The 22,057-nt window shown below is 47.3% G+C and overlaps 1 protein-coding gene across 8 annotated transcripts in view; it reads right to left on the reverse strand.

Moving 5' to 3' along the window:
- EVA1C (eva-1 homolog C) overlaps positions 1-20,874 on the reverse strand; it is a 121,791-nt gene extending 100,917 nt beyond the window's left edge. For 6 of the 8 annotated variants that reach the window (XM_027538056.1, XM_027538225.1, XM_027537705.1 and 3 more), the window contains exon 1: positions 19,277-19,536. In XM_027538056.1, the coding sequence (XP_027393857.1) occupies positions 19,277-19,436 (160 nt within the window). In that variant the 5' untranslated portion in view covers positions 19,437-19,536. Of the gene's footprint in view, positions 1-19,276; positions 19,537-20,556; positions 20,761-20,807 lie in introns of those variants that run through there. The other 2 variants (XM_027537792.1, XM_027537965.1) reach the window with 2 other exon arrangements.
- Between the last annotated feature and the right edge of the window lie 1,183 nt (positions 20,875-22,057).

Here is a 22,057-nt window from a genome sequence, read left to right on the forward strand (position 1 = left end):
TAGGGCTGATCAACTTCTGGTACTGCTGGGAGGTTCTGCCACAGTTGGGTGACTGCTGGCAGCCCTCTCTCCCTTCCCAAGGACGGAAGTTTAGGATGGTTCTCCGGGGAAGGGATTGGAAGAAGCAGGAGGACACCCATTATCCCCCACGTGGAAAGCAGGTGAGCTGGGGAGGCCAAGTTCCCAGGGGGGACTAGGGTGGCCGCCTCTGGCCCCTCACGACGCAGCCTGATGGGGCTCTGTAAAAGGAAGGCGTCTTCACTGAGAACTAAGGCAGTGTGCTGATCCCAGACCTCAAAGCTGCCCTGCTGTGGACTTTTAAAACTTCCATGCCCTTCTCAACCTTCTAACACTGTGCTGCTGTGGCCCCAGGTCACACGTGGCTACTGAGCCCTTGAGATGAGGCCAGGCTGAGTTGAGATGGGCTGTAAGTTTAAAATACACCCCAGGTTGTCAAGTCCTCATAAGCAAAAGAGAACGAACTATCTCATTAATAATTAATTTTTAAAACCTTGAAATAAAAATGTAAGCTTTGAAGTCTCATAAAAATATGTTTTAATTAAAAAAAAAAACTACTGATTAAGGTGGAAAGGATCATACTTTGGGAACACTGGGTTAAATAAAATTTCCTATGAAAATTCATTTCACCTCTTTTACTTTTTCTAGTGTGGCTACCTGAATATTCACTGAAAGGACTGATGCTGAAGCTGAAACTCCAATACTTTGGCCACCTGATGTGAAGAGTCAGCTCACTGGAAAAGACTCTGATGCTGGGGAAAGATTGAAGGCAGGAAGAGAAGGTGATGACAGAGGATGAGATGGTTGGATGGCATCACCGACTCGATGGACATGAGTTTGAGCAAACTCTGGGAGATAGTAAAGGACAGGGAAGCCTGGCATGCTGCAGTCCGTGGGGTTGCAAAGAATCAGACACAACTTACCAACTGAACAACAACGAAAGAATATTTAATATTACCTTCATGGATTACATCATATTTCTATTGGATAGCTCGGTTTCTAAGGTCTGCATATTGTCCTTTCAAAATTTTAATTCCCTGGTGATAATTAAATTAAAATCCAATTGAGGAAGGATTTAGTATGCAGTGGAGTCAGCCCTGGGCCCCAAATGCCCTGCAGTGAGAAATGCTTAGCCGTTTCCCCTGGTTCTCAGGCTTTGGTGATTCCAGCAAATTCACTCTTCCCCACAACCTGAGAAAAAGCAGATATGGACAAGTAACGTCCATACCTCACAGTTTGCTGGAATAATAATGATTATGATGTAAATTTACAACCAAGTACTTAGGCCTGCAATTTTAACCCAATTTGTGAGGCTGAATCACTAACATTTGATCTTCTTAAGACTCTCAATATATCATACTGCTTATATGCTACCTAATAATTTACCTTTGCCACAGAAAGAAAATACATAAGTTGGTAATGAAGATGAATGGTGCATACTCTCAAGAAAGGCACTAAGTAAGAAAGTAAACAGTCTCTCAGTCGTGTCCGACTCTTTGCGACCCTGTGGACTGTAGCCTACCAGCCTCCTCCATCCATGGGATTCTCCAGGCAAGGATACTGGAGTGGGTTGCCATTTCCTTCTCTAGGGGAGAAGTTACTAGCAGTCTGTTAATGAAAGAAAGGAATGTCTCAAAAATCAGAGAATGGCACCAGGCCCCTCACCCACAAGATGTATTTTGAGATAATCTTGGCACCAGGTGAGTCATCCCGGGCCATAAAACGATTGATTTGAATCTTGTAGAAAGGCAGATTCAGTTCAGTTCAGTCGTTCAGTCATGTCCGACTCTTTGCGACCCCATGAATCCCAACACACCAGGCCTCCCTGCCCATCACCAACTCCTGGAGTTTACTCAAACTCATGTTCATCAAGTCAGTGATGCCATCCAGCCATCTCATCCTCTGTCATCCCCTTCTCCTCCTGCCCTCAATCTTCCCCAGCATCAGGGCCTTTTCCAAGGAGTCAGTGCTTTGCATCAGGTGGCCAAAGTATTGGCGTTTCAGCTTCCACATCTGTCCTTCCAATCAACACCCAGGACTGATTTCCTTTAGGATGGACTGGTTAGACCTCCTTGCAGTCCAAGGAACTCTCGAGAGTCTTCTACAACACCACAGTTCAAAAGCATCAATTCTTCAGTGCTCAGCTTTCTTTATAGTCCAACTCTCACATCTATACATGACAGGCTCTTCCGTCCATGGGATTTTTCCAGGCAAGAATACTGGAGTGGGTTGCCATTTTCTTCTCCAGGGGATCTTCCTGACTCAGGGATTGAACCTGGGTCTCCCCCTTGTACTCAGACAAAGACTGCAGGCACGACGGTGCAGAACATCCTGTTCCGTTTCGCCGAGCGCCACAACCTGACGCGCACCCGAGCTGCGAGCACCAGTTCTGCCACCCGCGTAACTTCTAGGCGCACTTCGTGCACCGGCCGCACGGCCGCCGCACGTGCTAGCCAGCCACCTGCGCTTCGACCGCGCGGAGCTGCAGCGCCTCATGCCGCCCGGCACCGTCTACGTCACCATCCTGCGGGAGCCAGCCGCCATGTTCAAGTCGCTCTTCAGCGACTACAACCAGTACCCCAAGAAAGACACTAAGGCTGTAGCAAGTCACAGTCCGGAAGGTTCCACGGAAGACTGTAGTTTGAGCTTAGGTTACACGTCACTGTCTGACTGCATTCTGAGGATGAAAGGCCCCTCACTTGTGTGAGTATGTGTTGGTAAGTGTGTGTGCATGTGTGTTCAGTTACACACACACACAAGAGCAAATAACTAAGACACTCCTTTGGCCAGATTTCCTTGCAGTAACAACCTAGAGCCATGGAGAGTCATGGTAGATTTATCTTTGTTTGGTTTCCATTCTCATCCGTGGTCTGACTCTATCTTGGACCACATATGCAACATGGATGGTGCAGTCCGTCTTGTGTATGAGGTCTACATGTTAAATTTCCCATTATGGAAAAAATACAAACTGAATTCAGTGACTGCCCAGGTGTTTAAGGGAGCTTCCCAGAAACCAGGAAGAAGGAAATAGAGGCTGTTTCGCCAAGGACCAGTGGTGGTGTATGCAGAGCCCAAAAGACTGGTTTGGGTGAAAAGTCACTCCCATAAGGTAGAATGGTGTTTGCAACATCGTAAAAAATTTTCCCAGCCCAGAAGCTTACAACATACTCAGTATTCACAGTTCAGCTGAATCCAAGGGTTGAATACCATGCTTTGGTTTTTTTTTTAAAAAGCACAGCGTATAATGTTTGTTAATATTAACCCAGAGACATAGATGATAAACGTGTACTCTATATTAAAATGTCCATGGGGTGAGAAAAATCACTGTCCAATGTTTAATATCAGGGGAAAGAAACAGCCAGGAAAGCACAACCTTGCAAAAAAGCTTTTTTCTGCTTATTTTAAAAATAATTTTATTTATTTATTTATCTTTGGCTGTGCTGGGTCTTCACTGCTATTGCAATGTGTTTGCTTCTTATTTCGGTGGCTTCTCTGGTTGCAGAACGCAGGCTCCAGGGCACTCAGGCTTTGGTGGTTGTGGCACATAGGTTCAGTAGTTGTGGCTCCCGGGCTCTAGAGCACAGGCTCAACAGCTGTGGCACACAGGCCCAGTTGTTCTCCGGCATGTGGGATCTTCCAAGACCAGGGATTGAAACCCTGTCACCTGCATTGGCAGGCAGATTCTCCACCACTAGCTCACTAAAGAAGCCCCTTTTCTGCTTATTTTTACATTTGTACCCACGACTGATGATGAGCATGGTACATACCAAGTGCAAGAGTACATACCAAGTGCAAGGAGCATTTGGGAAAATCAGTAACGTCTCTATGTCTACATTTTCAAATGTGTACTGATAAAACAGGGACTCACAGACATACAGAATAAACCTATGGTTACCAAAGGGGGAAAGGAGAAGAGAGGGATAAATTGGGAGTTTGAGATTAACAGATACACACTACTATATATAAAAGAGATAAACAGTAAGGACTTACTACAGGGAACTATACTCAGTGTCCTGTAATAACCTATAATGGAAAAGAATCGAAAAAGAATATATTTATGTGTATATATATATATATGAATCATTTTGCTGTATACCTGAAATGTTGTAAATCAGCTATATTTCAATTAAAAATGAAAAAATAATTTTTTTAAGTGTATTAAAAAAAGACAGAAGATAATGTAAGAAGACGCTCTGTATATGTGTCTATATATACACACATAAGGCTTCCCCAGTGGCTCAGTGGTAAAGAATCTAGCTGCCAAAGCAGGAGCAGCAGAAGACTTAGGTTCGATCCCTGGGTCAAGAAGATCCCCTGAAGGAGGGCGTGGCAACCCACTCCAGTATTCTTGCCTGGAGAATCCTTTGGTCAGAGGAGCCTGGTGGGTTACAGTCCATGGGGTCACAAAGAGTTGGGCATGACTGAAGCGTGCACATAGAGGAAAATAACAAATATAGTCAAATATAATTTTACTTTTATTCTAAGAAGTCATATGCATTTTAGAGATATACTGTATTTGCTTTGCAATGTGATGCCTTTTCATTAAAACGATTTCAAGGGAAGAGGCTTTGATTTCTTAATATGAATGGATTCAGAGAACTCAAGTTCTCTCACACCAAAATGGGCAGAAATGAGAAAAAGGAGCGAAGCCCTCCTGTTGGACAACATTCTTACATCACCCACTTTAAAATTAAATCTGAAACAAAGTTCTGACAGGCCTGCTATTTTCTTCAGTGCCAAGAGGCACACAATAGACCTTTTTTTTTGGACAAAGCTCTTAAAATGCTTGGAGATTCAGATGTACTGAGTCACGAAACTGTACAAATACTGCACACCCATTCCCGCCGGTGCCCCTGCCCGCTCTTTTGGAAACAATGCTATATTTTCTCTGCGTTTGGCAGAAGGAAAGAAATATTTTAATTAGAGCTGCAACCTGTTTGAAAGAAGGGTGACAGCAACGCAAGCTCTGACATGGGTAGCTGTCCTCTGGGCCGGTGGCCCCTGGGCAGAGGTGGGTAGTTATCATTTCAGAGGAATCCGCTTGATTCTCCTACTCAGTGTGGGCTCGGTAAGTCCCACAACCACTGAAACTGCAAATGTGGCCTGATAAGGTGATGACATTCCGCACAGAAGAGTGGACAGGTTCGCCCTGAAGTAGCGCTAGATGATTCAACCGTGCAATCAACACTCTCAGATCCATCTTTGAACGAAAGTCTTTATATAACATGCAGTACAGAGAAGGCGTTCTCATGGCAAGAATACTGGAGTGGTTTGCCATTCCCTCCTCCACCGATTCAATGGACGTGAACTTGGGCAAACTCCAAGAGATGGTGAAGGACAGACAGGCCTGGCGTGCTGCAGTCCATGGGTCACAAAGAGTTGGACACAACTTGGTGACTGAACAACAACAATACATAGAAGAGGACATGACCTTGCATAGAAATATCAGCTCATCTATGTGCTTGCTGTCTGTGGGTGCAAAGGTGGGGGCGGGGGTCAGAGAAGGTGCAAGAGGAACAGAAACAGGATCAGAGAAGGAGGAAAGTAGGGGAAGGCAGTGGGAGGAACCAAATCTGCTCATGGTTTTCAAGACTTGCTGTCTTCCTTTTAAAAATCAAATTGCTCCCCCGCCCACCCCATGCCCACAACTGCCTTGCTGATGTTGTGAAATAATTGAGAAGTGTTGCAAAGACATCCTTGCACTGTGAGCGAGCAACTGACTTCAAGTCTCAACACCTCTCCATCTAGAGGGGTATTTTAGATTGACGTTAATGATGGTGAGTATTTGAGCTTGAAATAAGGAGGACAAAAAGGCCAGTTGTTGTTTAGTCACTAAGTCATGTTCAGCTTTTTGTGATCCCATGGACTGCAACACGCCAGGCTTCCCTGTCCTCCACTGTCTCCCTGTTTGCTCAAACTCATTTCCATTGAGTTGATGATGCCACCCAACCATCTCATCCTCTGTCACCCCCTTCTCTTCCTGCCCTCAATCTTTCCCAGCATCAGGGTGTTTTCCAGTGAGTTGACTGTTCATATCAGGTGGCCAAAGTACTGCAGCTTCAGCATCAGTCCTTCCAGTGAATATTCAGGACTGACTTCCTTTAGGATTGACTGGTTTGATCTCTTTGCTGTCCAAGGGACTCTCAGGAGTCTTCTCCAGCACCACAATTTGAAAGCATCAATTTTTCAGCACAGGCAAGTTCTGTAAGGAGGTGAGGGTGGAAGGAACATGAATATAAGTCCCCTCGGCGGGAGTGTGAGGACACACAGCTGTGCCTGGATTGCCATGTCCTTGGCTTTGAGGAACTGAGAGTTTTGGGTGGTTGTGTAAGGCAAGCTGGCCCTGAGAAGAGCGTCGTGGAGCTGTCTCTAGGTTTTCCACACTCAACTTCAGTGTTTAAAAATGTCACACCTTCTTGAGATTCCAAACATGTAGGAAATAAAACCATGGCATGTCGGCTGGTCCGGCCCAGTATTCCTCAGCCTCAGCGTGAGGACCAGGTCACTCCCTGCTGTGGGGGCCGCGCCCTGCACTGTAGGTGGTTTAGCAGCATCCCTGGCTGCTACTCACTAGCTGCCAATAGCACCCCTGCTGCTGCTAAGTCGCTTCAGTCGTGTCCGACTCTGTGCGACCCCATAGACGCAGCCAACCACGCTCCCCCATCCCCGGGATTCTCCAGGCAAGAACACTGGAGTGGGCTGCCATTTCCTTCTCCAATGCATGAAAGTGAAAAGTGAAAGTCAAGTCGCTCAGTCGTGGCCGACTTTTTGCGACCCCATGGACTGCAGCCTACCAGGCTCCTCCACCCATGGGATTTTCCAGGCAAGAGTACTGGAGTGGGCTGCCATTGCCTTCTCTGAATAGCACCCCTAGTTGTAACAAATTCAATTGCCTCCAGACATTGTCAAATATTCCTCAGGGAACAGATTTTTTCTGGGTTGAGAATCATTGGTTTATTTTATGATTTTATTGCTTATTGAAACATAGTTGATGTACAAGGTTGTGTTAGTTTCAGATGTGCAGCACAGTGATTCCGTGTTTTTGCAGATATAATCCATTACAGGTTATTACAAGATAATGGGTATATTTCCCAGTGAGTGTGTGCATGCGTGCACATGTGCATGTTCAGTCATGTCTGACTCTTGGTGGCCCCATGGACTGCAGCCCACTGTAGCCCACCAGGCTCCTCAGTCCATGGAATTTTCCAGGCAAGAGTACTGGAGTGGGTTGCCATTTCCTTCTCCAGGGGATCTTCCCAACCCAGGGATCGAACCCAGGTCTCCCACACTGCAGGCAGACACTTTACCGTCTGAGCCACCAGGGAAGCCCATAATTCCCATTATTACAGAGTAAATGCTTGCTGCTTATCTATTTTATGTATAGTAGTTTGTATCTGTTAATCCATGTCCCTAATCTATCCCTCTCATCTCCTCTCTGAACTTTTAGCTTATATGTCTATGAGTCCATTTCTGTCCTGTATACATATTCAGTTGTATTAATTTTTCAACTCCACATATAAGTAATACATAGCATTTGTCTTTGTCTTCTTTTGTTAAGCGTAATATTGAGAATCACTGGTTTAGACTCAGTGTTAGAACAAGCAAAATTTGCATTGAGTGAAGATAGCTATCTACTCTAAGGACCATGTGGAATCTTTGGTGAAGACTGACAAGCCCTAACAACCCGCCTTGATCAGCCAGAGAGAAACACAGAAGTCCGAGACAAAAGCAGGCCTTTTTCCTCAAAGTGCTAGTTTATGGCTTAGGGACCCATAACACTATTTACACATAACCCTGGGGGAAAAAAATCTTGGGGCCCTTTGTTTTAAAAAAGAAAGAGTCCTTCACACTTAAAGTGAGCTTTAAAGAAGTGAAAACACGGAAGGCCACAGGCTCTGTTCTGTAGAATTCACAGCCTGCAGGGCTGACTCCACACAGCAGGTCCTGCAGCATTGGGGCCTCGGAGACCCCTTTCCATCCTGAGGCTGTGGATTGGACAGCCTCAGGATGGCTTTACATCCAGTCTGACTTATTCACAAAGCATTTGGTATGGTTAGCCTTGGGAGATATGTTTAGCCTCACAAAACAGAGGAAGGTGTTTAAAAACAACTGTCCCTTAATTTTACCATCACATGAACAAAAAAGGCATGTGAGCCTGAACTTGGGACAGTGTACATCTTTTTTTAATAGAAAGGAGAGTCTAACCTTATACACTCCCTTAAGCATATCCCTCAAAAGCTGTACAAATTAGCCTTCTAGATAAGATCATGCGTTCTCATCCCCACCTGTCTCCCAGTGAACAAACAGAGAACAGAAAGGGCTCCCTGACCCATGTCTCTCTCGTTCCAGAGTACAGTACTATGATTGATATATGATTTCTAAGCCTGAGAACTTTGGAAGCCGCCAAACATGAAAAGAGTGAAAAATCTTCTAAGTCAAGAGAAAAAAGGGAAGGTCTTGGTAGCAGAGCGCCCTTCTCAGGCTCTGAAACACTACTCTGAAAGCTGTCACGAGTATGCATCGCTTGGGCCCTTGCAGACAAAAAGGGTTATTTTATCCAGATTATTCCCCCACATTGCAGGGGAAAAGGGACTCATTTGTAATCATCAAAGGAATGCTGACAGACTTGAAACGGGATTACATTCTATTATCCTCATCCGAATTAAAGATTTGTTTTGGAGATCTTTCTTAGGTTTCTTCCTCCCTGCTCTTCCAACTCCAAATGAGGTGATTTGTATTCGTGGGACATCTGAGGCAGACATGAAATCAGACGGTTTGCAAACATACATTTCAGATTCAGTGGCCTGAGTTTTGAATTTTAATGTGGCCTGGTTCTGTGTGTTTGGAAAACTAGGCTCTCAGGTTGAGAGTAACCCCAATCATCACTTCACTTCATTCCCTAACTAATTAATGCAGGAGACATTCAACATCAGGAGCCTGAGTGAACAAGGGATACAGATGTCCAGAAATGCAAGTGTGGAAGTGGAAAATCAACCCATGGGCAGTGTTGATACGCTCGTTATTGTTATTATTCAGTTGCTAAGTCATGTCCAACTCTTTGTGACCCCATAGGATGGATATGCTAATAATCCCTCAATTCCAAGCTCTGTGGTTTGGGTACCATTTGAAGAACGTAACTGGCCAAATCTATTCTTCATCCCTCAAACTGCTTTGTGATGAGTGCCCATGAAACCACTGAGAAGGGAGCCTCCCCGGGACAGACTGACTCTTTAGAGCAGGCCTATATGATACTTAGCATAGCATCTGAGACCCGAAAGACTTGAGAACGTTTCCTGTTCTTTCAGACAGACCTTCCATTATATAATCACAACGGAACTGATGCCCACTGGGAAGAAGTCTTGGGTAACTCAGGTCAAAAGCCATAAGTCAGTGGAAGAGTTCAACTGGGTCAAAAAGTTCAACAAGACAAAAAGCTACGTCTTGATCTTAGCTGATGAAAGAACAAGACATCTTAGAGAAAATCTCAAGGCAAGGGGATGACACTCTCTAAGCAGGAAAGAGCAAAGAATATAGGTAAAGTGCATTAGAAGCTGTACCATTTCTTTGCTCGTCATGTTTTTATACCACAAGCCTTCTTTCTAGACTTACTGTTCTTCAGGAAGTATATCCTCTGGTAGTTCTTTCAGTAAGGATTTATTAGTGGTAAACATGTCCTTACTTCACACTCACTCTTGCAGATAGTTTAGCTGGTTATATAGCTCTGCACTGACAGTTTTTTTCCCCAGAACCTGGAAAATATTTCACTGGTTTCTGACTGTCATTGTCATGGCAAAGCCCTTCCAAATGAAAAACTTTCCATCTGATTGTTTTAAGACCATCACTTTGTTTTAGTATTTTGTAGTTTTAGTATGATAGACATGAATTTATTTTGCTTGGGATGCTTGAATCTGAATCATTCATCAACTCTTCAAAATTGACTCTAAGATATTATCACTTTGAGTGTTGTCTCTCCCTCGTTTTTCCTATTCTCTCTTTCTAGAATACTGGTCACCTGTGTGTTGAATCTTCATTCCATTTTCCATGTCTTATAAGGTTTTCGTTTCATGTCTTTATCTCTTTTACTGCATTCTGGATAATTTTCCTAGCTTTATTTTCCAGTTCACTATTTCTCTCTTCAACTACATTTAATCTATCCATCAAGCCTTGAACCTCAGTGAATATATTTTTTCATGTTAGTTGATATATTTGACTCTATAAAAAAAATAGGCCTGCCCTTTCTTGATAGCGTTTCATTCCTTCTTCTTCTGGATTCTTTTATTTCTTTTTGTGTTTTATATTCCCTCTTATTTATTAAACACTCTGTGGTTTTGCTGCTGACTGCTGTTCATACAGTGCATTTTTGACTGTGTGTTCACAATCAGCAGAATTTAATCTACCAGAATCTTGTGGGGCCTGCGTTGATGTTGCTATACAGGGAATATTCGTGGGTTTTTTCCAGGTACCCTGGGGCAACTTTTTGAGTTTCTTAGCTTGGGTTTCCTAGTAATGGCAATGTGAATTCAAACCCCAGATTCTTGCAAAGGTAAGTGTGTGGTTACATAGTTTCAACAAAGATTATTTTTTCCTCTAACCCTGAGCCTCTTGAGAAATCTATATGCAGGTCAGGAAGCAACAGTTAAAACTGGACATGGAACAACAGACTGGTTCCAAATAGGAAAAGGAGTCCATCAATGCTGTATATTGTCACCCTGCTTATTTAACTTATATGCAGAGTACATCATGAGAAACACTGGGCTGGAAGAAGCACAAGCTGGAATCAAGATTGCCAGGAGAAATGTCAATAACCTCAGATTTGCAGATGACACCACCCTTATGGCAGAAAGTGAAGAGGAATTAAAAAGCCTCTTGATGAAAGTGAAAGTGGAGAGTGAAAAAGTTGGCATAAAGCTTAACATTCAGAAAACTAAGATCATGGCATCTGGTCCCATCACTTCATGGGAAATAGATGGGGAAACAGTGGAAACTGTGTCAGACTTTATTTTGGGGGGCTCCAAAATCACTGCAGATGGTGACTGCAGCCATGAAATTAACAGACACTTACTCCTTGGAAGGAAAGTTATAACCAACCTAGATAGCATATTAAAAAGCAGAGACATTACTTTGCCAACAAAGGTCTGTCTAGTCAAGGCTATGGTTTTTCCAGTGGTCATGTATGGATGTGAGAGTTGGACTGTGAAGAAAGCTGAGCACTGAAGAATTGATGCTTTTGAACTGTGGTATTGGAGAAGACTCTTGAGAGTCCCTTGGACTGCAAGGAGAGCCAACCAGTTCATCCTAAAGGAGATTAGTCCTGGATGTTCATTGGAAGGACTGATGCTAAAGCTGAAACTCCAATACTTTGGCCACCTCATGCGAAGAGTTGACTCACTAGAAAAGACCCTGATGCTGGGAAGGATTTGGGGCAGGAGGAGAAGGGGACAACAGGATGAGATGGCTGGATGGCACCACCGACTTGATGGACATGAGTCTGAGTAAACTCCGGGAGTTGGTGATGGACAGGGAGGCCTGGCGTGCTGTGATTCATGGGGTTGCAAAGAGTCGGACATGACTGAGTGACTGAACTGAACTGAACTGAATCCTGAGCCCAAGCTGAGATGTTCCCTTGTCATCTTTCTTTGCAAGAATGCTGATTTGTTTCTCACGCACCTTTTTATGAGTGTTTAGCCCTTCCAGGCCCTGGCCTTATAAGGAGATCTTTATTCCAATTCCTCACTTGACATTGGTCTGATGCCTTGTCTCTTGCCCTCATGTACCCAGTAAATTCTGACTATAAAATGCATCAAAGGCCCCAGTGTAGCCACAGGGTCAGAGCCAGCTACTTCTTCAGTTCTCTGGTCTCTCTTCATTGTGTTCCCTGGCTAGTCCTTGTGTTTCTCCACTCACCCAAGCATTTAAAGGATGTTTGCTATATTTTATTCAGCAGCTTTAGATGTTTTGTTGGGAAAATACTTCCAGAACACCAGTTCCACCATATTTCCAAGAAATGAATTATATACCCTATTTCATAATCAGTTATTTGGAGCTGGATGGTGCTATCTCTTGATGCAACATAGAATGGACAATACCTGTAAGTCCTAGGAAAGATTTGGATCTGATATATTAAGAGATAAACATAAGAAGTGACATTGTTTTAACCAACTTATAATTGATTTGCTTTAGTATTAGAGAAGCTGCCTGCATTCAAATCTCCAAAAGTTACATACGCTCTCTGGCTACTATTTCTTCAACTCATAGAGAAATTTCCTTCATAGGGTTGTGCGGATTAAATGAGTTAATAAACATGAAGTTTTTAAAACACTGTGTGGCATAAAGTGCTTTATGTATTTGATACATTATAATATTTTTAGCTAACTTCTCTTACTTGTGCTAAGAAAACCAAGTAAAGAATTTGCCCCTTATTTTGGGTCAGAGTTTAACCTGAGGTAGTGCACACATAAGGGCCAGGGAAGGAGTAGCAGAATTAGAGCCCTCAAGGGGAAAGAGGGGCTTCCCGGGTGGCTCAGTGATAAAGAATCCGGCTGCCAATGCAGGAGACACAGGTTCAATCCCTGGGTCAGGAAGAGGAAATGGCAACCCACTCCAGTATTCTTGCCTGGAAAATCCCATGGACAGAGGAGCCTCGTAGGCTGCAGTCCATGGGGTCGCAAAGAGTCGGACACGACTGAGCATGCACCCAAGGGGAAAGAAAGAAGCTCAAAGAAAACAGTTTAGAATCACCTGGTCAGCCACCCTCCCATCTGAGAGACTCCTCCCAGTGCTAAAACCTAGGTGACTCTAGGATGGATGTTATCCAGGGAAGCTAGTGCATTCTAGAAATATACAGACACACCAGCCTCATTCAAGTGTCATGAAAGTCCACAGTGCCTCACCCTATGCATCCACATTCATTACTTAGCTTGAATGACAAGAGTATGGATTTTTGAAACGAGATAATTACTGGATTATTACATTCTTCCTCTAAATTTTACTGGCAGTTGTGGGAACTGGCATGGTGGGCAAGGAGGCGATAGGGCTGGGCCACAGGGGAGCAGTTGCTGTTTCAATGTTATTGCCCCCAAAGTGGTGCCTTTTCAAGAATTTTGCAAGTGCTGTCAGGATGGCTGAAAATACTAGTGGTCTCAAAAAATTTTTAAATCATGAACCCCAACAGCAAAAACATTTTGAGAACACATCTCTAATATTGCATTTAGAAATTGTATAATGAATCAACTATATTTCAATAAAATAAAATTTTAAAAAGAAATGATGAACTGTTGTACTGTCAAGTTGCATGTTTTTTGTTTGTTTTGTTAGACATGCTGAATAGCTAGCAGGATCTTATTTCCCTGACCAGGGATGGAACCCAGGCCACGGCAGCGAAAGTGCCAAGTCCTAACCACTGGACTGCCAGGAAACTCCCTCAATCTGTATGTTAACTAGAAGCAAGACAGAGCTTCTTTTTTCAAGATAGAAATGAATAGAAAAGGAGTTCTAACATCTTTCTACTATACCCACTGATTGCCTTGTGCCCACACCTACTGTGGATCAACAGTGTTGAGAAGATGTTGAAGGAAGAAATGAGAAAAGGTCAGTCTACTCAGAGGACAATTGAAATCGCTATGATGAGTCAAGTTGAGTTCAGTTCAGTCGCTCAGTCGTGTCTGACTCTCTGTGACCCCATGGACCGCAGCACGCCAGGCCTGCCTGTCCATCACCAGCTCCCGGAGTTCACCCAAACGGAGAACTATCTAAAAAGGTCAGGCAAATTGAGGCATTTTTCTCTGGCTTTGCCCCCCACTCAGCACCCACACGGGCCAAGTCCTCCAGCCTGGCCCCACCCCTGGGCCCGTGTTAGGGTATGCCTCTGCTTCCGAGCTGGGGGTCTCTGACAAGTTAACCAAGCCCTCTGAGGCTGGGTAAAGTGAGATTTCTACTTAACTCAGAAGGTTGCTATGAGGATGAAGTCAGATAACACTATGCTCAACTAATTTTCACTCCTTTCTTTTCTCTTCCTCCCTCGAAACTACTGCTAGGCTGCCTTTTCCAATAAAGCGCCTGGGAGACCAAAGCCATCAATTACGGGACCACTCGCCTGCCCAGACTCCTCTTCTTGGCTACAGAAAGAGCCGTCAGAACACTTTTTGAATGTAGTTATTTTCCATGGAAACAGGCTAGAGCTCTGAGATGCTTACTTTTCATCCGTCTTCTTCTATGACAGCTGGACAACTCCTTTAGACATCTGCTTTGTTTTCCTTTGCTGACAAGCTGCCCTTTGGCTCCATCAAAGTTTTGAAAGTGAAGACAATCCCAATTAAAGTATGATATGACCAAGGGACGATAAAAGGCAGACCTGTGTGACCTGCACGTCTGTGTAAGTTTGTGCATACCTGTGTGCTGGGACACAGCGGCACACTGAGAGCAGGGAACATACATCCTGGTCTCCCTGGCAATGAGCCCTGGGGCAGGGGGTGGGGGAAGTGGGACCCAGTCACACCCATGTACCCCTGGATGAACTGTGCATGGTTCATCCCTGCCCTCTGACATGGGCAGCAGTGGTCTTCCACTCTGGCTGCACTCTAGAATTGCCTGGGGGCTTTGAAAAAGAGATCCATGCCTGGATCTCCCAGATGAATTTCATCAGAAGCCCTGGGTTGCTGCTAGAGCATCCATATATTTGTTTAGACTTGAGGGATGTTAGTGTGTCAGCCAGGGTTGAGACCCACTGTTTCTCTAAGCATAAAAGGAAGCTTCAACCTCTTCTAAACGGACCACTCCATCAGGACAGAGTTCCCACTCCAGGGATCCCAACCAATGGAACAACCATTTTTCTATTTTCTGAAATTCTTTTTTTTTTTTTTTTTTAATTTGGCTGCACTGGGTCTTCACTGTTGCTCGTGGGCGTTCTCTAGTTGCAGGGGTTACTCTCTATTTGCGGAGCTTGGACTTCTCATTGCAATGGCTTCTCTTGTTGCAGAGCACAGGCTCTAAGGGAAGCAGGTCTCAGTACTTGCAGCTGGAGTGTTCTAGAGCACAGGCTGAGTAGTTGGTGGTGCATGAGCTTAGTTACCCCAAAGCATGTGGAATCTTCCCAGATCAAGAATCGAACCTGCATTCCCTGCATTGGCAGGCGGACTCCTAACCATTGGACAACCAGGGAAGTCTTACATTCTAAAATTCTTGACCAGTGAAATAAGGAGTTAGGGTCAGGCTTATTTGCTAGGCTGCAAATGATCTGATAACAAGCCCCACATCTTGTCTTGCCCACTTGGGCTACTGATGGAGGCAGGCAGGGTAGGACACCAGCCTGGAGACCCGCTTCGATCATGCAATGACCTTTCTTTGTGGTCTGGGGACGTCTGGGAACAAGGAAGGCCTTAAAACACTCTCCTTGTTTCTCACTTCCTTTCTGTTTCCCACATTTACCATTCCATGCCCGAGGGTAAAACCAAATGTGTCAACATATGATCATGACTCTTTTTGTCAAAAGTCAGGAGTTTTCTAGGAATCCAAGTGGGAACATGATTAATTTTCCATCCGTTCCTTCCCTCCCTCATCAGTCCATCAATCACTTTGAGCATCTTTGAGAAGAAAAAAAAGAAAAAAAAAACAGAAGAGGGAGAAAAGGAAAGAGCAGAGAGAGAAGACCGTACCTGCTCTCTGCAGGGAATAAAACCATCAACAATATATAGATAAAGAAACAAGATGGGACGTCCCTGGTGGTCCAGTGGTTAAGAATCTGCCTTGCAATGCAGGGTTCAATCCCTGGTCAGGGAACTACTGATAGGATCCCACGTGTCTCAGAGCAATGAAGCCCATATGCCACAACCTGAGAGTCAACGAAGCCCAAATGCCATAACTCAAGAGTCCAAGCGCCACAACGAAGGAGCCCATGTGCCAAAACTAAGATCTGACACAGCCGAATAAGTAAATATTATTTTTTAAAAAATGAATAAGACCTGAGGGACAGGGCATACTAAGTTCAGAGACACACCAAAACATCACTCTTGAAAGCCAGACCACATGCAGAAAGGATCTTTAGGATCTTTTTAATCGTTGGAACCAAAATGGCACCCCTCCCTCCGCTCTGCCCTCATCCTGCCTTGTTCTTTGAACAAAGATGATGCTGACATTGTATTTCTATATATGAAAAAACATATATATATCAATGATCAGTTTGGACCTCTCTGGCTAAATTCTCAAGTTGGGAATGCAGTCAAAAGAACAGAACGCTATCCCAAAGAGGAAAATGGACGAAAGCCAAGCGCATTTGAGTTTGGGATTAAGGATCAGAGGCACTAATTGTGCATGAACTGTTCTTGCCTTCCTACGATGTGTTTTTAATGCAGTGATGATAGTCTTCCAGTGGCCGCTGGCAGCATCTCAATGTCTTTAGGGAGGAGAGGGAAGGGGGTGTTTAGGGAGCCTGTTTCCTAGCAGGCTTGAAGGTGATTAGCACCAGTCACGAGCATGAAGGGGGAGGAGAGGAGGCCCTGATGCAGCCTCTGGCTTATTAAGAGTGAGATCTGATGCTGGAATCCCCGGGGCAAAAAAACCAATGACCCAGGAAAACTACACCAGCTGACAGCCTCAGGGAAAAAAAAAAAAAAAAAAGCTCAAGGAAGAGTTGCAAAGAAGAGAAAGGCTTAAGTAACTTTCCAAAACTCTGTGCTGCTAATCTCCCAGGAGGCCCAATACTGTACAGACAAAGGCTAGGACCCCTTTCATTTCAGCACTTTCTTTCACCTGGATTCACCATCCTGCTTCCATCCCCTTCTTCACGAAGGCTGAAAGGGTCCCAAGTTCCCTCCACCCTCCATCTGTCTGGATTTTTGATGTTTCCTTGTTTAGAAAAACAAGCAAGCAAAGACGTCAAATGCTTTTCTCCAGTGCTCAGCTATTGCTGCAGGCTCCGAAGGGGAGGGCCCACTGTCTCTTTTCAGGCACTGGTTTCTACACACCCCTCTAAGTTCAGGAACAGGGTCTCTTCTTCCCAGGAAGGCAGGAATCAGGCTTTGAGGCCACAGAGGTGCGAGTTGAGGAGGGGGGGATGTGTGTGTCTGTGTCTATGTGGGTGTATGTGTTGGAGTCACATGACCAGGATCCACTGTGTCAACTGAAGTTTTCAACTGAACCCTCAGACTGTCATCTTTGGAGCTTAGGAATTTTCTTGGATGGTGTGTGTCATGTGGCTAGGGGGGGTCCCTAAAGGTTCATTAAGTTTCAAGTCAAATGAATCAATTTTGGAAGACGGTATCTTTCTCCCTGAGCCTTTTCTAATATTTCCCTAAAGCCATACAAGCTAGAATTTAGATCTAAACGTGAGTGTGTCTGTGATTTCAGACGAGGTTATTTTTCTTTTCTTCTCCCCAAAAGGCTCCCAAACACTTTCTCCCTGGTCTTCAGATCTCTAAAGAGCAAGGTTGACCAGAGAAAACATGGGGGTTGCCTGGCAATGTCACCATCAACCGAATATTGGCTCAGGGAGTCTCAAACCCTGGAATCTAGGTTCCCACTAAAAGCACAAGAAATTTTCTTTTATCGTTTAATCATTTAGAGAAATATGTATGAAAACATCCAAGTTCACAGCATCCCTGTTTGACAGCTCAAGTTCACCCTCTGAAACAGTTGTTACCTTCAGACAGTCCCAAACTTGGGTGGTAACCTATAGACTGCTTCAAGGATTGCAACCGCTTCACTAAAGAAACAAGCTCTAAGTGCCTGTAATCTGTGAGAACAATCTAATGGTTACACCGCAACGGTACCTAAAGCAATATTTGTTCAGTTACAGTGACGTCACACTGTAGAAAGGCTTGTTGGCTTTCTGTTCTTTGCTCCACAATATTCTCAGCCTGCTGGTGGCTGAATTCAGATTGCTTTCCATAGCTTAAATCAGCAAAGACAGAACTTTTCTAGCAGCCAAGAAAGTTCTATTACCAACAAAAAAAAAGTCAATAGCACTTGAAATTCAGCATTTTTTCCCAGCACATTTACCACAGCGCTCTGACCCTCGGTCTTAAGGACCTCAGTTTCCTTGCCAAATAGGCATGTCTTGGCTTCCTTTGCGAGGTAGAAACACTGCCTTGATATTAAATATTCAAAGCAAAGAACCTCTGACCCGAGGGCTCTCAGCTAACAATGACATTCTCTGTAAGTAAACTAGAAACCCAACTCAGCTTCTGGTTTGCCAGTGTCCCTTGCCATGTACTAGCATATTGCACAAACAGGGTCTGAGGAAGGAGCCTTGTTGACTGTGATTACACCGCAAAAGACCTTCAAGGCAGAGATGCGGGAAGCCCGGCCTTGACAGGAGATGAGGGAGAAGGCAAAGAATGGGACTCAGAGCTGCTTCCGGGGCTGGGCAGGGGCGAGGAAAGGGTGAAGGGCCACCAGCCTCGCCAGACGGAGACCCAGGTCTGATCCACCTTTGCAGGGACGTCTGGTTACTCTCAGCAAGCACAAAGGTAATTTAAGAATGCTGTCCCTCTAGCCCCCATCAATTCAGAAACCTCTCTCCCTTTGTGGTGCCCCACCTACAACCCCAGAACTATCTGAGATCGGCTCAGTCCCCGCCCCCCCCCCCCCAAAAAAAGCCTCATCGGTTACTGGGAGGGGAAGTCTTTATTCTTTTCTTTTTTTAAGGCGACGGGGGCTGGAAGGGGCCAACTCTGGTGCCTTTTGGCGGTAAAGTCTTACCCCTGTGTCTCCTCTGTCTGTACTGCAAGCTTCTACTCATCTCTCATGGCATTTCCACCGGACCTTCCACCACCCCACTCCCGGGTTTCCCTCAGGTCTGTTGTCAAATGTCTCCTGGACTGGTCTCCTTACGTGGGCACCCGCGAGGTCGGCTGGGGCACACCCAAACTGCGCGTAAAGCAAACCAGGTACAACGTAGACCACAACACGTGTACCAACAGCGCTGAGCTCGGTGCACAGGACTCAGCGTAAGGTGCTTTAAACCGATACGCATCCTTCGGAGTCTGGTCCCTGACCCTGGGATACTGACGAGGTCAACTCATCGGGAGACAAACTCCAAATTCTACCCACCCTTCTTTCTTGGGGGACCCCCTCTGCCGGCATCCCACATGCAGCTACTTATATGCGAAGAGTTCGCATCAGGCAAGAAAAAGTTAGGGCTCCTAGCTCGCTCTAACTTTCAAGCAACCCGGCCTTGCCCCCTCGGGCGCCGGCCCCCAACCGAGGGCTCACCTTAGCGCCCCGCGGCGCCGGGGGGCGCTCAGCCAGGGAGGTCGCTTCTTACCGGAGAAGTCCGTGAGCGCCGCGATCTCTCTGGAGCAAACCAGGACGGTGCAGTAGAACAGACGCAGGAGCTGCCCCGGAGGCTCTACCTGCCTGCGGAGGCCGGGATGCTGCGCGGGTTGCGGGGCGGACGGTGGGCGCGCGTGGCCCGGCAGCAGCATGATGTGCCGCGCGACGGAGCGCGGGCGCGGGCCCGGGGCGCACGGGGGATCGCGGGACGGAGGGCGGCGTCACATGGCAGGACGAGTCGGTAGCCGACGTCTCCGCGGCCCCCTGCCACCTCCCGGCCCAGGCTGCCAGCGCCTCCTCCCCGCCGCGGGCGAGCACCGGCTCCCCAGCGAAGAGGGGGGCGGAGACCTGGGGCGGGGCGAGGAGCCCCGGGAAGTATCCGCGTAGTTTCCCCGAGAGGAAATCTCTGCTGCGGACGCGCAGGAGGAAACGAGGGCGGGGGGCGAAGGGAAAGTGTAGCCCCTCCGCGCCCCCGAGGCTGCCGGAGGCCGGGGCCCTGGCGCGCTGCCCGCCGCGGAGGGCGCCCCCAACAGCGCGCGACTGGAGCGCCTTGCACACCCCGGGTCCCCTCCCCGCCCGAGACCGCCCGGCACCCCCTGGCCAGGCCCGCGCTGGCCCCGTGCCAGCCTCGCCCTGGCCGCCGGAGGAGCGCCCGTGACGCACTTTGGAGCCAGCGCCGCGCGCTGAGCCAGGGAGCCCCGGGGCGGGGCCGAGGCCGGGGTGGGGGCCTCGGAAGGTGGGGTCCGGGAGGTGTGGGACCGCAGCACTGACGTCTTTGGCGACCGGCCGCGCTCCACGTGCAGAGTCACCAAGCACGCACTGTTATCCCCATTTCACAGGAGAGGAGACTAAGACCCTGGAGCCTTGGCGATCGCCAAAGCTGACGCAGCCCTGACGGGAACCGTCGCGGGGCGGAGGTGGGGGCGGAAAGGGGAGGCATTGTGCTCCAAACGGATCACATGGTCCAGAACAGGTTTCTTTTAGCTGCCTACTTTTCCTGTGGGTACTAGGAGTCGGCCGCGCTCAGGATCTGACGCTGGGCCGGCCCAGACCGCGGCCGAACGCTAATAAACGGGCTTTGTTTTAAAATGGGGCCACAGCATCTTTCTGAACCTCTCGATGACGCGCGGGGTAACCTACGTTTGGACGCCCTGCCAGTGAGCGAGGAGCGGATTTTCGCACCGCCCGGGCTCGGGGGACACCGAGGACAAGGGCACGGGGGCTCCGTGGATGCGCGCCGGGTGCCGTACCTGGGGGTCCATGGACACAAACCTGCGCGGGGCATCCGGGCCGGCGGGGAGGGAGGCGGGCGGGAGCGCGCTCGGCACAGAGTGTTCCCGAACACCGCGCGAGCGCCTGCCAAGTTCTCTGCGGGCCTGACGCGGAAACGTAGATATGAGGCCCAAGGCGGGCCCAGGCGCCCTGCGGGCCTCCCGGGTCTCAACTGCCCGGGGCGGGGAGACGCGCCGCACCGCGTGCCGGGAAGGCCTGGAGAGGAAACCCGGAGCGACTCGCTAGCCTACCTGCGGGAACCTCTGAGAGGTGGGCCGCAAGGCCCCCGGGGCTAGGTGTCATCGCGTCCCACTCTGTGCTCGGGAAGGAAAGATTCCGGTCATTTCCTCATCTGTCTGGGGTGGGGCGGGGAGCTCAGCAGATGTAACCATCAACATGTGTTAGTGGGACCCAGGCACCAGGATTTTTAAAACCTACATGAAAACGTTCAGCTTCTCAATAATCCTTGAACCTCAGTATTCTTGTGCACTTTCAAGGTTGGGGAAACTGAGGCTGGGGGCGGGAGGTGGGGTGGGTAAGGATGCCTAGCACCTAGCAGCCATTCAGTAAGTGACCTTTGCTCAAAACTCAGTTTCCTCCATGTACCTTGCATTCCATTGATCCATCTAGTTTGGATGGGAGTTAGGTACTTATGTGGGCTAGATCCTCTGCCAAGAACTGAATATGCTGGCCCAGGAAGGGAACCATGCTCCCTCAGGGCTGGGGGCTCCCACCACTGTTCTGCAAGGATGCCAGTGTGGGCACTGCTCCTAACGGGGACAGCATCCCCAGGCTTCCGTATCTGTAAAGGCGGCAGGCTTACTGTGAAGATTTAAGGAGTCGATACAGGTGAGGAGGGTAGGAACTGGGCCTGGAAGGAGGAAGTGCTCCGTCAACATTAGTCACTGGCACAAGGGAAGAGGCTTCCCTGGTGGCTCACTGACCCACCTGTTAGTCCACGAGTCTCAGGTTGGATCCCTGGGTTGGGAAGATCCCCTGGAGTAGACAATGGCAACCTGCTCCAGTGTTCTTGCCTGGGAAATCCCATGGACAGAGGAGCCTAGCAGGCAACGGTCCATGCGGTTGCACATGATTTAGCAAGTAAACAACAACAACGGGTGAGGAAGACAGACATTGAACTGATAACGCCAAATGAACAGCAAGGGACTGCAGGAGCAAGACAGAGGGAGTGTGGGAGGAGGGGAGGGAGTGAGCAAGGCAGGTGTTCGCAACCTTTTTAAGACTGAGGCACCAGGGAAGTCCTTTTTAAGATTACATGGGTGAGAATGATGGGAAGAGTTGGTCAAGCAAAACCTAGGAAATGTGGGGAGGATAAAATCTTAGGAGTGTTCTTAGGAGAACACCAAGTCTCAGGTGGTGCAGTGGTAAAGAATCTACCTTTCAATGCAGGAGATGCAAGAGATGCAGGTTCAGTCCCTGAGTTGGGAAGATCCTCTGGAATAGGAAATGGCAACCCACTCCACTATTCTTGCCTGGAAAT

The sequence above is a fragment of the Bos indicus x Bos taurus genome, chromosome 1 (genome assembly GCF_003369695.1).
Source record: "Bos indicus x Bos taurus breed Angus x Brahman F1 hybrid chromosome 1, Bos_hybrid_MaternalHap_v2.0, whole genome shotgun sequence".
NCBI classification, from domain to species: Eukaryota; Metazoa; Chordata; class Mammalia; order Artiodactyla; family Bovidae; genus Bos; species Bos indicus x Bos taurus.